The 16666-nt window shown below is 38.8% G+C and overlaps 1 protein-coding gene across 4 annotated transcripts in view; it reads right to left on the bottom strand.

Annotated features, from left to right (window-relative positions):
• FGD6 (FYVE, RhoGEF and PH domain containing 6) overlaps nucleotides 1-16666 on the bottom strand; it is a 116265-nt gene that overhangs the window by 70208 nt on the left and 29391 nt on the right. For all 4 annotated transcript variants that reach the window (XM_040491191.1, XM_040491192.1, XM_040491193.1 and 1 more), the window contains exon 3: nucleotides 9147-9294. In XM_040491191.1, coding sequence (XP_040347125.1) covers nucleotides 9147-9294 — 148 coding nt within the window. The remainder of the gene's footprint in view (nucleotides 1-9146; nucleotides 9295-16666) is intronic.

Below are 16666 nucleotides of genomic sequence, written 5' to 3'. Positions count from 1 at the left end.
ATATATATACACCACATCTCCCTTATCTATTCATCCATCAATTGACATTTGGGCTCTTTCCATACTTTGGCTATTGTTGATAGTGCTGCTATAAACATTGGGGTGCATGTGTCCCTTCAAAACAGCACACCTGTATCCCTTGGATCAATACCTAGTAGTGCAATTGCTGGGTTGTAGGGTAGTTCTATTTTTAGTTTTTTGAGGAACCTCCGTACTGTTTTCCAGAATGGCTGCACCAGCTTGCATTTCCACCAACAATGCAAAAGAGATCCTCTTTCTCCACATCCTTGCCAACATCTGTTGTTGCCTGAGTTGTTAATGCACAGTAATAGTTCTAAAATGCATTTTAGGGGTACCTGAGTGGCTCAGTCAGTTAGGTGTCTAACTCTTGATTTAGGCTTAGGTCACACTCTCAAGGTCCTAAGATCAAGCCACACATCAGGTTCCATTATGGGCGTGGAACCTGCTTAAGATTCTCTCTCTCCCTAAAAAAAGTGGGGGGTGGGGGGGCACCTGATGGCTCAGTCGGTTAAGCGTCTGACTCTTGGTTTCAGCTGAGGTTATGATCTCATAGTGTGTGAGTTGGAGCCCCACATTGGGCTCTGTGCTGACAGTGTGGAGCCTGCTTGGGATTCTCTCTCTCTCTCAAAATAAATACTTAAAAAAAAAAGACTCCCTCTCACTGTCCCTCTCCCCCACTCAAGCTCTCTAAATAAATAAATAAATGAACAAATAAATAAATAGGCTGTCCTCATAAAAAAAATAAATAAGAAAATATTTTAAAGAAGGCAAATATAATTACCTTAGGTCTCAGGTTGAAACACATTAGGAACTCCCTATCACCTATGGGCAACAAAGGCTCAAATTTCCTTTGCCATATATCTAAAACACTCCACAGTGTAGTCTAGTTATCTTCACTAGTCCCTCCCCGCTCCCACACACTGTATACTCTCTACTCCAACCAAATTGGAACCATCTTGCAACTCCAAGTATGCTCTGCCCTTGCATGTCTGTCCCTACATGCCTTTCCTTCTGTTGTGATTTCCTTCCTCATCACTTCTCCCCTCCACAAAGATTTCTGCCTGTCGTATTCTGACTTACCCTTTAAGATGGCACTCAAAGGTTTATCCTTTATGAAGGCTACCTTGATATTCTTTCCCTGCCACTGCCACAGTGCCGGTTATTCTCTTACTCATGTAGATTTATAGAACTTAACCCAGTGGATTGTGTTTACTTGCTGACATTTTTGATTCTCTCTAGTTTAGGACCTTATTTACCCTGTATCCTGCACCTAGCACAATGCCTATGCACTGTGCAACTGATATGCATGAATAATCAAGTATGTCCAAAGGTGGCTGCCACCTTCTCAGAATGTAAGAATGGAGCACAGAGCTTTTGAATGTGTATTGAGTAACATGAAAATGTAGACTCAAACCAACTAACAGGTATTATAGATATTTCATCATGTAAAAAACAAGGTGGGGGGTTGGCCTAGATGTTTAAGGCCTTTTGCAATTCTAAAATTCTAGGAGTCTATGTATGTATTCTATTGTCTATTTTACCTTTTAAACTAGGAAAACTACAGAGCTAACAAGGGATAGTAACTACTAGAAAATGATTCAATGGATTACATTCATCTTCAAACTAGACAGAAAGTCAAAGATAACTAAAAACCAGAACAAAATAAAAAGTTTTGGATTATCTTCAACTTGTAAGAACAATGACTAATTCTGACCCAAGTCAAACAGTGATGGAAAAATACACCCCACTGTAAAACCTCAAGAGAGAGGCCATATTTGGCATCTTAACTTTTCAGATAATGATAGTCCTCACTTCAATTACATCACATTTCAAAGCAGATTGCTTGTTAAATAGCTGCATCTCCTAAAAGCACACTGCTGTGGAAGCTGAAACATTAGCCACAAATGAAATTACTTTGTGAGGATCATAAAGTCAAACAAATTCAAAAACAGAACCTTTGATTTGAAACCCAGTTTTCTGTTCTGATCTCTTGATAACAGCCCACCCAGCTTTGTAAATTCTTAACTGTGTTCTCCTTTATTAATATTTGTTTGCAAGCAAAAATGTGGCGAAATTTGCCCATTACTTTTTAATAGAATTCTTAAAAGGCCTTTGTCATTCTACTCAAGGGCTCTACTAAAAAGCAAAAACCTGGGGCACCTGGGTGGTTCAGCTGGTTGAGAGTCCAACTCTTGGTTTTGGCTCAGGTCATGATCTCAGGGTTGTGGGATCAAGCCCCCATCAGGCTCTACACTGAGTGTGGAACCTGCTTGAGATTCTATCTCCCTCTGCCCCTCTCCTTCCTGCTCCCACACTCCCTCTCTTAAAAAAATAATTAAAAAATAAAAAAGCAATAAACTGAACAACCAGATCTGTCTGAGAAACATGTTTATCATTAATTTCATTAAATTATCTCCCAAATGAGGTAACACCATGATTAACCTCTAAAGGACAAAGTTCTCTTAGGTTTTCACCCCACTTTTCATAAAGAAAAATTTTAAAAAAGGGGCATCTGGGTGGCCCAGTAGTAAGGGTCCGACTTTGGCTCAGGTCATGATCTCACGGTTCACGGGTTCAAGCCCCACATCAGGCTCTCTGCTCTCAGCACAGAGCCTGCTTCAGATTCTGTGTCTCCCTCTCTCTCTGCCTCTCCCCCGCTCTCTCTCTCTCAAAAATAAACATTAAAATTTTTTTTTAAAAAGGGTAATTTTAAAAAGGAAGAGATAGGGATGTCAACAATCAGGAAAGGTGAACAATGGTGAATATTCTAATCATAATGAAGGGAAATGAACAGATCTCATTTTCAAAAAACCATTTATTATTTTTTTGACATTTTGTTGTAAAATTTATTTACTGATTTTGAGGGAGGGGGAGGGAGAGAAGGAGGAAGAGAGACAGAGAGAGGGGCAGAGAGAGGGAGACACAGAATCAAAGCAGGCTCCAGGCTCTGCGCTGTCAGTGCAGAGTCCAATGTGGGGCTTGAACTCACAAACTGTGAGATCATGACCTGAGCTGAAGTTGGATGCTTAACGGACTGAGCCACCCAGCTGCCCCTCAAATAACCATTTATTATTAAGCACTGAAAGTAATGGCCAAAAACCATAAAACTAAAGACTTGGAACAGAAAAAAATAGAGATTACCATGGCTATTCACTACCATCCCAAACACATTCCACTAACATCATTCAACTTCTATGGCTTATCCCAAGTTTTAGTAAAGACAGATTTTGGTTAAAAGAACAACAACAACAACAACAAAAAACCAAAAAACACCAATTCAGGGAGCTCCAAGGCAAGTTACTTAACCTGAATAAAAAACTCCTTTTCTTCATGTGAAAAAAAGAATAGTACATATGTCAGACCTATATCCTACTATGTTTTTATTTATTTTTTTAATCTTTTTTTTTTTTACATTTATTTATTTTTGAGAGACAGAGAGAGAGACAGCGTGAGCAGGGGAGGGGCAGAAAGAGAGAGGGAGACACAGAATCAGAAGCAGGCTCCAGGCTCCAAGCTGTCAGCACAGAGCTTGATGCGGGGCTCAAACCCACGAACCGTGAGATCATGACCTGAGCCAAAGTCGGACGCTTAACCGACTGAGCCACCCAGGGGCCCCTCCTACTATGTTCTATGTTTTTAAAGATTAAGTGTAATACCTGCACTCACAGTACAAAGACAAGCACAGGCACACAGGTGTTACAATTCTTCCCTGTCTGGTAGCACTTTTACCTTTCCAGGAGTATCTTTTTGAACATGTTTGATTTCTCTTCACAAAGTTAAAACTAGGGCATAGTGGCACATATCCTTTATTTTCTCTTCCTACTGAGTCTGGCAATTTCGTAAGGAAATATTATTGTCATCGAGACATATCAGTTATGTGCTCATTATCTGTCCATGGAATATGGCATCTGTTATGGATTGAATCACGGCATCCAAAAGATATGTTGGAGTCCTAACCCCTAGGACCTCAGAACATGAACTTATTTGGAAATAGGGTTGTTGCAAATGTAATTAGTAAGTTAAGATGAAGTCATACTGGACTAGGATGTGCCCCTAATCTGATTGGTCCTTATAAGAAGAGAAGAGACACAGGCACACATGAAGGGAGCACTCTGTGATGATGGAGGAAGAGACTGAAGTAATATAGCTATAAGCCAAGGATTAGCGAGGATTGCAGGCAAGCCACTGGGAAATTGGAAGGAAAGAGTCTCTCCTATAGGCTTCAGAGGGAGCATGGCCTTGTCCACACTGTGATTTTGGACATCTGGCCTCCAGAACTGTGAGACAATAAACTTCTGTTGTTTTAAGCCACCCAGTTAGTGATATTTTGTAACAATAGCCCTAAAAACCAATAAACCTATCACAATCATAATCACAATCATATAAGTGTATTATACGTGCCTAATGTGCATAAACTTTCTTGACTTCAGAGTGTTTTTACAATTATTAGCCAGTATGTTACAACTATGTATCCTGTATTATCTTCACAACAACTCAGGGGAGTATTATTGTCTCAGTGTGTCAATTAAGAAATTGAGGATCAAAGAAATTATAAAAGAAGTGGTCTTACTATGCTTCTACTCCAAAGACTTTTTCCTTTGGAAACTGCTACCACCTTCTTTACTTGGTTGTGAGAAAGCCAAATTTGTTTCCTCTTCTTGGCTGATGTATATAGGACTACACCACAGGCACTACTCTATACAATCTTCCACTTAGCTTTACCGTTTTCCTTTAGCAAGATTTTTTATTTTAATAGATTCATTAAAATATTCACATTCCATAAAATGAATTTTTACTCTTCTAAAGTATAAATTCAATGGTTTTCAATATATTCAGGGTTATGTACTCATTACCACAACCTAACTTTAAAACATTTTCATCACCCCTAAAGGAAACTCCATGCCTGTAAGCAGTCACTCACTCCCCATCCTCCCTTCTGTCCAACCCCTGGCAAGCATTAATCTACTTTGTGTCTCCATGGATGTGCTTATGCTGAATATTTCATGTAAATGGAATCATAAAACATGAGATCTTTTGTGACTGACTTCTACTCAGCCTATTTTTAAGCTTCATCCATGTTGTAGCATGCATGAGCACATTTTCTAATTGCTAAGTAATATTCCACTGTGTGGATACAGTACATTTGTTTATACATTCATCAGTTGATAGATCCATTTATCAGTGGAAGGGCACTGGAGTTCCTTCCATTTTTTTTGCTTATTATGAATAATGTTACTATGAACATTCTTGCACAAAGTTTTTATGGACATATATTTTCATTTCATGTGGGTATATACCAAGGAGCGGAAATGCTGGGTCATATACTAACTCTAAATTTCACCTTTTGAAGAACTGCCATTTGTTTTCCAAAGAGGCCGTATGTGTCATTTTACATTCTCACCAGCAGTGTATAAGGCTTCCAATTTCTCCACATTCCTGGCCATTTGTATATCTTCTATGGAAAAATGTCTATTCAGATTGTTAGCCCATTTTTGTAATTGGGCTATTTTTTATTATGATTGAGTTGTAACAGCTCCTTACATATTCAGGATATAAGTCCTTTATCAGAGATGTGTGCCAATATTTTCTCCTCTGTGAGTTATCTTTTCATTTTCTTGATGGTACTGTGTATAGCACAGAAGTTTTTAATTTTGATGATGTCCAGCTTGTCTATTTTTCCTCACATCACTTATACGTTTGTTGTTGCATCAAAGAAGCCTCTGCCTACCCAAGGTCATGAAGAGCTATTCCTGTATTTTGGTTTTATAGTTTCAGCTCCTACATTTAGGTCAATTAGACATTTGAGTTAATTTTTGTGTATGGTAAAAGGAAGAGGTCTAACTTTATTCTTTGGCATGTGGATGTCCAATAGCTCCAGCACAATCTATTAACCCTTTGATTTCTTTAACTACATATTTTGACTTTTTGTACTACATACATTTTTTTATTGTCACTTGAAATCCATTGTGATAGGAGATTGGTGCAAATAAACTAAATGACTTAAAATAATCATTTGACCATGGTCAAATGGCTAGTAAGTGGCAGAGCTGGACTGAACCACAGATCTTACAATGCCAAATTTCATGTTTTTTTTAGAACATATTACTGCCTTCTATGTAAACATGCTTCAGATTTATTCATCAAAGATAAGAAAAGGCAAGCTTGAAATTATATTTGGTTATATAAGGAATGACTGGAAATACTAAGCACTCAATTTGTGTAAGGAACTGTTTTAAACAGTGTATCATCTTTATTCATCACAATAATCTTAAAGAATAAAAACAAGTGTAAAAAAAAAAGAAATAAAAGAAAAACAACTATCTACCCTACTCCCTCTTCTTCCCACAGATGAGGAAACTAAGGCATAAAGGTGTTAAGTAAATTGCTCAAGATCACAGAGTTGGTAAGCGGTAAGAATGCAGGCAATCTGGCTCCCAAGACCGTGTTCTTCTTAACCACTTTGAAAGCAGATTACTTAAGAGGAAAGCATTCACCAGGCTATGCTTAGATGGATCAGCAACTGTCTAGAAAGGGAGAGTTAGCTCTTTTTATTATTGCCATTGCTGACTCAAGCTTGTCATGATGGCTGACACTTCAAAAAGGGAAATCATTAATACACTAGAATCAGGTATAAAAAAATCTTATTAAGTGTCCGTGATTAACTGAAGAAATAATCTCATCAAAAAAATTTTTTTAATGTTTACTTATTTTTGACAAAGAGAGAGTGAGAGAATGAGCGTGTGAGCTTCGGCGGGGGGGGCAGGGGGGCGGGCAGAGAGAGAGATACAGAATCCGAAGCAGGCTCCAGGCTCCGAGCTGTCAGCACAGAGCCTGACGTGGGGCTCGAACTCATGAACCGTGAGATCATGACCTGAGCTGAAGTCAGACACTTAACCAACTGAGCCACCCGGGCACCCCAGAAATAATCTCATTTTAAAAACAGAAAAATATTTAACAGCAGTGTGGCACAACTAAAGACAAAAACTAATAATATAAATACCAGAAGGGAAAGGAAAGGCCAGTACAAATACAAAGGAAGGAACTCTGGAAGTCTCCAATGACTACAAAACAAATGAGTCAACCAGGCAGTGTTGTGACCGGATGTGGTGGAAAGATGCATAATACAAAAGGGTTAGAGAGAAATCGTTCTTTTACGCATATGTCAGTGAGATCCCTAGTAGAATGTGGATACCGCTTTTGGTTACCATACTTCAAGAACTATGGGGAGAAATCAAAAGGGTTTGAACAAGAGAAATAAAACAGATGCAAACAATAGGAAACAGTACTTGTTAGAAAAAGAAGAACTTGCAGCTTATCAAAGATAGTAAAGGTTGATTTAATTATAGTCCTTTGAGAAGAAGACCATTTTCCAATGGGCTCTTCCCCAAACTCCGAAGGATTTGGATCTTTCCAGTCATTTATTTCTCAAATATCACTTTCTTAGAGGCTTTTATTCTAAGTAGCTTCCTCAGTTTCTAGCACATTGCTCTGTTTTATTCTTTTCACAGCATGTAATTATCTGAAAATCTCACTGTTTTCATGCATATATGGCCCCTCTTGTCCCGTTAGGATGTAAGCTGTTCAAGAGCAAAAACCTTAAGCACTGCTTTATGTCTTGTACATACTTTTTATGTCTGGTATATCTGGGAAGTAGTATTTTATAAATACTTGTAGAATCTATATCTATGAAACAGTAACAAGGAAAATGAGCTTTCAAATCAGAGATGGCAGCTACCAGTAAAACATAGGAGGAGTTCCTTAATAATCAAAGTAAAACGATGCTGTGGGCCTATAAGAAGTCACTCAATCTGTCTTAGGTATCTTACAAACTCACCTGCCTTAAGGCTAAATAATTTCTAGTGGTTACTCCCAACTCTTATGAGTCAGTACTCTGCAGCATGAAATATTGCAAGAAATAATCATTGAGTTCCTACCATGTACTGAACAGTGTTCTAAGGCTTTACACATATCAGATCATTTAGTCCTGACAATTATCTGAGATAAATTCTGTTCTTTTCTTCATAAAATGGAGGCTCTTTAGCTTAAAGAGATTAAGTAATTTGCCCAAAGTTATCTACCCTGCTCCTAAGTATTGGAGCTGGGATTTAAACCAAGATAATCACATAACTTATGCCATTCATTTAAGGCTGAAATAAATTTAAACAAAGCAAAAGTATATTAAACAGGAAACAATGGATTGATAAATTATGGCACAGAAGTTGGATGACAGGGATTTTCTTCTCTATGGTTTGATACGCTTGCTATGCGGATCCTTTCAAATTCTATTTTGCTGTAACATTCCAACACATTTTAGGGTTATTGTTAATATACTATTTTTCCCCTTGTAAGTATGTCTTTATTAAAAAATATATTTAAAATGAAGCACTCATGTCAAACTAGAGAAACAATATAATAAACCTCCATGTATTGACATATCTTAAATAATTAACAACACATGGACAATCTTGTTTCATGTATAGTGTAAATACACAAAAACTGACTCACTTCAAAGGAAATCCCAGTATGTTATTAACAAGTCTTTATCTCTGAAAAGACTTCATTAAATCTGAAATGCATCTAATTCCTTTCTTTCAAGTAGACTCACTTGGATTCAAGGAACAATCCTAAGAGGGGATTTTCATTATCAAAAAGAAAACCAATGGACATTGCCAAAAATAATTTCTCAAAAATTACTAGTCTCTAAGTGATGTGCATTTAGAAATATGATTATCTTAGGCACTATATTATACCAAGAACTAAATTTGAATTAGAAAATGTTTTATAAAGGGGGCGCCTGGGTGGCTCAGTCAGTTAAGCTTCCGACTTCAACTTGGGTCATGATCTCATGCTTTGTGGGTTCCAGCCCCATGTCAGGCTTTGTGCTGACAGCATGGATCCTGCTTCAGATTCTCAGTTTCCCTCTCTCTCTGCCCCACCCCTGCCCCTCCCTCTCTCTCAAAAATAAACACATAAAAAAAATAAAAAAAAAAAAAAAAAATGTTTAATAAGTTTTAAGAAAAAATTAACTAGGGATTTTGTGCCTATCATGCTGATAAATATTATCTCCAAATTACATGAGAGACCAACAAATACAAAAGTAGAAACAATTAAATACCAATATATACCTGTTTGTCTCCCAGGTCAGGGTCCCCTTTACTAGAATCAGAACTGACATCATCTTCGTCAGAACTGTTGAGGTCTTCTTCCTCATCTGAAGGAAGTTCACCAAGACCAAGGTCAAGATCATTGTGTCCCTCCTGGGATGTTCCAGAACTGTTTCAATAGAAAGTATTGCATTAGTCACCTTTAATAACAAGGAATACTACCAAAAAACAAACATGATCAACCATCTTATTCCAGGTATACCTAAGGGATGTAAACACAGGGATGGAAATAGCCAGACCAACCAAAATTCCCCTCTCTTTCCTATCTCAGCTGTCAAAAACACAAACTCATCTTGAGATTAAAATAAACATCTTGAAAAACATGTATCTTCATGATAGGAAGGTGGCTGAGAAGCAAGTTTTCTAGCTGCCCTAATCCTATGCTTCCATATCTCCTTACTCGAAAAGATCAGGTCTCTCTAACCCTATAAACCAAGAAGGCTCATGGGATATGGACTGTATTACCACAAAAGGGCACTCACTGGCAAAACAGGAACATTAGAAAAGGTGGTGTTTCCCTGGGTCTCAGTTTTTGTTTATTTGTTTGTTTGTTTTAAAGCAACTAATAAATCTACCAGAATTGGGAGGTAATGACGGTGAACACAATAAACCATGCATGTGCTATTATGAACATGTGCCCAACCTCCCTGATTATCACCAATTCCTTTTATGTAACCACATCGTAAGACATGGGAAGGGACAAGGATGTTAAAAATTCTTGGGCTCTGATCCAGACCTGCTAAATCAGAAACTCTAGGGGTGCAGGGCCCCTAGGAGATACATGTTGGAAGTTTGAAAACCACTGTACCAGCTCATTTACCAACTCTGCCTCGCCAGCCTGACGTCATCAACATTTCCCATTTTGTATTGAGACAGATCTCTTGAATCTAAGAGCTATTGTTGCAATCCAGTCTGTAGGGGGGAATTCCACAGCAAAGTTCTCCAGGAAGACAACAGAAATAATTCTTTCTAACTTTGGTTGTAAAGGCTCAGGAAGAAATTATCTGTAGCAACTGCTTTCCTGTCTGCAGTCTATAAGAATATCTGCAGAAGAGTCAGTAAAAGATCACAGAAAATCATCAGGAGAAACATTCACACGGAATAAAGAGAGTTGCATTTCACCCTGGCAGGCCCCTTTACAGATCAAGGTCAGGTCATTCAACTGCCAAGGCTCCTACAAGTTATGAAAATTTCTAACAGGAATCTTAAAAGCTAAAGATGAATTTTCTGCCAGTTCCTGATTACACATTGTAGGATACAGACTAGCCTCAGATGCCATTCCTGGAACTCAAATGTTACACAAACCAGTTGGGTGAAGGCAGAATGCCAAAAGGAACACCTCCCTCTGCCAAAGACAGGGGTTCCTTATTATTCAGTAGCTAGGTGGGTGCGCGCCTTATCATAGCTCCCCATGACATGGAGGAGACTCACTCTCTAGGGAGGAGGTGGGGGTGGAGAATGGAAGCTTTCTAGTCAGATCACTGGCAAGATTCACTGTCTCTGGTTGCAGGGACAGGAGCCCAACCCAGCTGGGTAATTAGGTGATTTAAATTAGCTAGCATAAAATAAAGTTAACAGGATGCAGAGACTGCAGGATCCATCCATATAAATAAAAGAAAACGTACCTTCACTTTTTTTAAAAAAAATTTTTTTCAACGTTTATTTATTTTTGGGACAGAGAGAGACAGAGCATGAACGGGGGAGGGGCAGAGAGAGAGGGAGACACAGAATCGGAAACAGGCTCCAGGCTCTGAGCCATCAGTCCAGAGCCCGACGCGGGGCTCGAACTCACGGACCGCGAGATCGTGACCTGGCTGAAGTCGGACGCCTAACCAACTGCGCCACCCAGGCGCCCCCCTTCACTTCTTTTTATCTTAATTCTTTATCTTTCGTCCTCTAAAACCCTGTTACTCATAAACATATTCAATCTATGACCAGCTTCAGCATCACCAGGAAGCTTTTCAGAAATATAAAGCCTTAGGCCTCACCCTGCTGCAATGAATCACAGTCTGGTTATAACAAGATCCCAGTAATTTGGTTTTTTGAATCAGTGCACTCTTTTAGACTCAACAGTATCAAAATTTTGAATAATCAGTAACAGAGCTTGTAGCACCTGTGAGGAAATTAGGTTTACTTTGTCTGAAGAGAGAGCTGAGAGGTGCTTCCTGGTCCAACATTTGGAAAGCCATTATTAAGAATACAGTAGGAAGCTAGTAGCCACAATTGTTAGGGATATAAATATTTACAACAGTTAATTTAAGGACAAGAAAAAAAAAAGCTTTAAGTATTAAAAGGACATGGATCAAAACATAACTGCCATAAAATGTTGGGAGTTGTTAGTTCTGAAAGTTGCTTTCCTACAGAAAACCTTCCCTGACCAAGCCCTCCCTAACCACATTGGTTTACTTGTCTCTTCTGAATCCTACACCATCTCATTCAACTGCACATGGTGATATATTTGTTTCCCTCCCTAAAATGTAAACTCCTAAGGACAAGAAAATGGTCTTTTTCAGCTGAACCCCCAGGATCCTGCTTGACACATAATGGGCCCTCAGTAAATTTTTAGTGAGTAAACAAAAATTATATTAGAAAGCAAAGAGTGTCAAATTTCAGACGTTCAGACGGTAAGTATTTATGGTAGTGATCATAAAGAAAGGTTTGGGGGGGAATACTGGAATAGTGTATGGTTTAAAGGAGAAGGGGCATCCTAAGCATCATACTCAAAGGTGTGGAAGTGGGAATATTTGTTTTCAGAAAACAAAAAGAACATTCAGGCTGCAGCAGGAGTCTCCTACACATAATGGAAAACAAGCCTGGAGAAGATAACAGGTACTAGCCTGTCAAGGGTCATGAACAATAGCAGAGTCCATACTCAGCTTGTAGGCCTTCAACAAGAAGACTCAAATCTTCCAGTAGACCTCAAAGATTTCCTTAATCCATACTTCTCTCCCATTAATGACAACAGAAAAGAGAACAACATCCCTTCCATCAACCCAGGCCTGTAGGCCCAGCCCATGCCCCAGTCCCCCCACCCAAACAGTGAAAAGGATAGCCCTAATTAGCATCAGTGAGGTCCCCCTGATCTCAAAAGATTAAATTGAAGTAAAAGGAGCTCCCTATATATCTGGATAGTAAATGGTAGACCATTTACAATTTCTGAAGCTTGCAAGGGAGGAATGTGAGCAAAGCAAAGCAAAGCAAGGTTTTAGGAAGACTAATCTTGTAACTCAATGGGGGCTGAATGGGGCGGGCACAGGGACAGAAGTGGATAGGGATCTGAGAGGTAATTTCAACAGTATAGACAGCCTGAATGAGGTTGGCTACATCAGGAATTAAGAGGAAGGGCTAGATATAAGAGTTAAAAACTTCATCAGGGCTCTGGTAAAGAGGTAGGGGAAAAACCGGAGTCTTCCTTCAAGTCACCAGCAAAATGAGGGGGACATCAATTGAAACAGAAATTTCTTAACAAGGGATATGATTTTAAAGAAAAGATAACGGGTTTGGCAGCAAAATCAGGAAAGATGGCATTTAGCATCCATATTTACACGTTTGTGTCTACATGTTCAAACAGAGAAAAGTTGTTGATTCATTTATTTTCCTACATAATTCTTAGCAGCTTTCAAATCTATATAGATAACTTTAGATCTCAGATAATGAAATATGGACTTCTTACTGATGCCAGTCATTGAGTTGGGGCTCATCTATTCTTTACATTTCCTTCCCACTGTCAGGAAGATATCGTCCTAACACTGTCAGCCTTGCGGGTTAAAGGAACAGGACATAGTGTTTCCTCCACAATTTCCTGCCTGGTTATTTCACAATTTGATAATCGAAGTAAAAGGAAAGTAAGCTGCAAACACAACCCAAAAAGAATCAAGACTGGGCTCTACCTCCCCAGGCCATCCTTTCCAAGTCTGGATGAGGTAAGGGCAGAGAAAAGTAAAGCCAGAAGTAAATTCCCACTGATTAGGCAGCTGTCTTCAATTCCACACGTCAAGGATCTACATACACATTTGGATCTGCACATCTGATTACTTAACGCCATCACTTTTTAAAAAATTACGTATTTTGGGGGGCACCTGGGTGGCTCAGTTGGTTGAGCATTCGACTCTTCATTTCAGCTCAGGCCATGATCTCATGGTTCGTGGGTTCAAGCCCCAAGTCAGGCTCTGTGCTTATAGTATGGGGCCTGCTTGCGATTCTCTCTACCCCTACCCCAATCACACTCACTCTCTCAAAAATAAACTGTAAAAACAATTTTTTTTAATTATGTATTTTTTATGTTATTTGCTATATAGGCACAGTACACCCTCCCCTGTAAGTACATGAAATTTCTCTTTTAGGTAAGATATCACACGAAGGAGGGTTTCTCTTTTAGAAGGAACTGTCTCTTTAAAAAGACTCATTTGGGGCGCCTGGGTGGCGCAGTCGGTTGAGCGTCCGACTTCAGCCAGGTCACGATCTCGCGGTCCGTGAGTTCGAGCCCCGCGTCAGGCTCTGGGCTGATGGCTCAGAGCTTGGAGCCTGTTTCCGATTCTGTGTCTCCCTCTCTCTCTGCCCCTCCCCCGTTCATACTCTGTCTCTCTCTGTCCCAAAAATAAATAAACATTGAAAAAAAAATTAAAAAAAAAAAAAAAAAAAAGACTCATTTAATCTATCTCCCCTAAGAGTTTTTCAGAACATAAAACTGCACAAGGCTGAGCCAGACATCACCAACAAAACATCCCTGTGAACCTCCATTAACCTGAAAAATTCCAGCAAAGGGAGGGGAGAACAAGGAGAACAGAGAAAGGAAAAGAAGCACAGTGAACTGAGGAGCACTTTCAAAGCATTGAATCCTGTCCTCTTTGTTGATGAATCTAGTTATCTTCTTCCTCTCTTATCTGAGCCCCCAAAACATAGAATGTTCCATGTAATTCCTCCTAAACTTGAAGAAAAAGGTTATTCCAGTGTCCTCACCTTCAAAGTTTCTTTCTAATTTTCAAGTCACAACATGTAAATCTGAACTTCTGAGATCTTTCTCTTCCTCTTTCTACCACTCCTGGACCAAACTGAGCAGAACCTGCTAGTCCTCAGGATGTTGTTATAATTCTCCTACAAATGCTGTCTCATTATGACTTAGTGATTATGTGTTTTCTTTGGCTGCTTTCATATTCATCACAGAATGAACAGAAAAAACTACTGTTAAGCACTTGAAGGATGAACACTACATAGAAACATAAAAATGTTTTTTAATAAGTTATGTATTATTACATGCTAACTACATAATATTGGTTCACAATTTTCACCAGGAAAGTGTTTACATTTAGTTTCACCAGAAAATGTTCTACTCTGTTATTTCAGCTCCTTTACTGAACTTTTGATTTAGGGGTCGGGTTGAAAACCATAAATCAAATCAATAAAAAACGGTTTAGAAACCACTCTTATTCTTGTTTTCATGTCCTCTTTTCAATTACCCAGTACTTGGAGAATTTTCTCCATTTTCCACTCAGATGATTTTCCTGGGAACTATCTTTAAAATGAGTAAGTTATCTCTCTACTACTCTTAGGGATTATGGCACAACTGTAAACGGGTATATGTGGCCATTTTCATCCTTGAATAACGAAAGATGCATATATTTGTGGCATGTTTTTAGGTTTTCCAACTGTAGGCTCTTGCACAATTATTGTTAAGTATGTGCAGAGCCAGGGTGACAGAGCATAAAAGCCAAGAGATAACACTGAGTCCGCAGCAAACTTATCTGACCTCAACAAAAATCAGGTTCTTCAAGTGTGACCTCTACGTGCTAAGAGGCAAACCAGATCATCTGCTAGGTCTTCTCTATTCCTAACTGCTTTAACTAAAAAGAAACGTCAATGTTTCAGTAATATGTAAGCCGTGGATGGCTGATGTTCTAATTATAGTGTAACAGCAGAAATCCTTCCCCTCAAAGAAAGGTATATACATTAGTTTTTAAATATATATTAATCTTTAATCTTCTTCTGAGTGACAGACTAAAGGTTAGAACATACCTTATTTTCATTTTAAACATTAATAGATTTTATTATCTTGATTTCAGTAAAAATAATGTTTAATTTCACACATGTATATAATGCATTAACTTTCTTGAATTAAACACTTTGATTAATAAAACATACAATACAAATAAAATCACTACAATAAGGGATAGCACAGCAGGAGTATGTTACCAAAAAAGGAAAGGAAATGAAAAAGAAACCTGCAGCATAAAATGCATATGGTTAGTGTTTTACTCTTTGGGTCATGAATTTAGAGGTGTTAACAACCAAGCCTTTAAAACTACCAAGCTGGAATTCTATGGCTTCAGAAAAAAGAAACCACAGAGAAATACCCAGCTTCCTTGAAATATAAACTGAAGGATGGTTTAAAAGCTGATTTGAGGTGACACTGTCAGGAAAGAATACCAGGCTTTAGTGATGCACTTTGAAAAACATGCCCAATTCATTTTCCAGGGGCAACCTTAACCTTTTAAATACCATTTCCATTTCCTTCCCTAGATACGCATTTGTTACTAGGATTCTCTAAACTGCAGACTGACAATTAAAAACAAAATCAGGATCAGTACCCCGAGGCTGCTATTTAAGATACAGTCATTACAGGACTACTCCAAAAATGGTTTAAAAGACAAATGGAAAAGGGGTGCCTGGGTGTCTCAGTCAGTTAAACATCTGACTCTTGATTTGGGCTCAGGCCATGATCTCATAGTTTCTGAGATCAAGCCCTGATTGGGCTCCGCACTTGACAGCACGAGCCTGCTGGGGTTTCTGTCTCTCCCTCTCTCTGTCCCTGTCCCGCTCGTGCGCACATGCACGCTCTCTCCCTGTCTCTCAAAATAAAACAAACTTAAAAGAGAGAGAAAAAGAAATTGTAAAGGGATTGTTCAACATTCTATAGGGGCCACAGAATAACCACACAACTTGTTGACTATGCCACAGCGAACAGCACCATACTATTAGGCATCTCCCACAGCACTCTGGGCTGTGGGAGAACTCCTAGCCTGTAAATAAGGATGATCATGCCCTCCAGGGTTCCTGGTGCAATCCTGATGTCATAAGAGGAGCCTGAGGCTGATCACAGTCCAATAGGCACTCTTGTCACTCTAGCTTAGCTGGGAGAATCTGGTTCAATCATGAATTGCTCCTAGGTGGAGAGGAATAGATTGTGATAAAAATGTCTCCTGATACAAGCACTAGCTAAAATAAATACCAAACATTTAATTACCAGCAATTTTGCTTTCTTAAAATTTGGTTTGAGAATGATTCCCTAAAATACTTTTCAAGAAATGTGGACCAAAACCTTTTTGTTAATACATACAGAAAAGCGTTCTATTAAGCTTAGAAATGTCTCCAAATAAAAGAGCCCAAATGTCCATCGATGGATGAATGGATAAAGATGTGGTGTATGTGTGTACACACACACACACACACACACACACACACACACACACACACACACACACACA

Source organism: Herpailurus yagouaroundi, unplaced genomic scaffold (assembly GCF_014898765.1).
Source record: "Herpailurus yagouaroundi ecotype Mexico unplaced genomic scaffold, PumYag 182, whole genome shotgun sequence".
NCBI lineage: Eukaryota > Metazoa > Chordata > Mammalia > Carnivora > Felidae > Herpailurus > Herpailurus yagouaroundi.
Note: the sequence above shows the minus strand (reverse complement) of the source record. Positions and strands in the feature narration are given on the sequence as shown.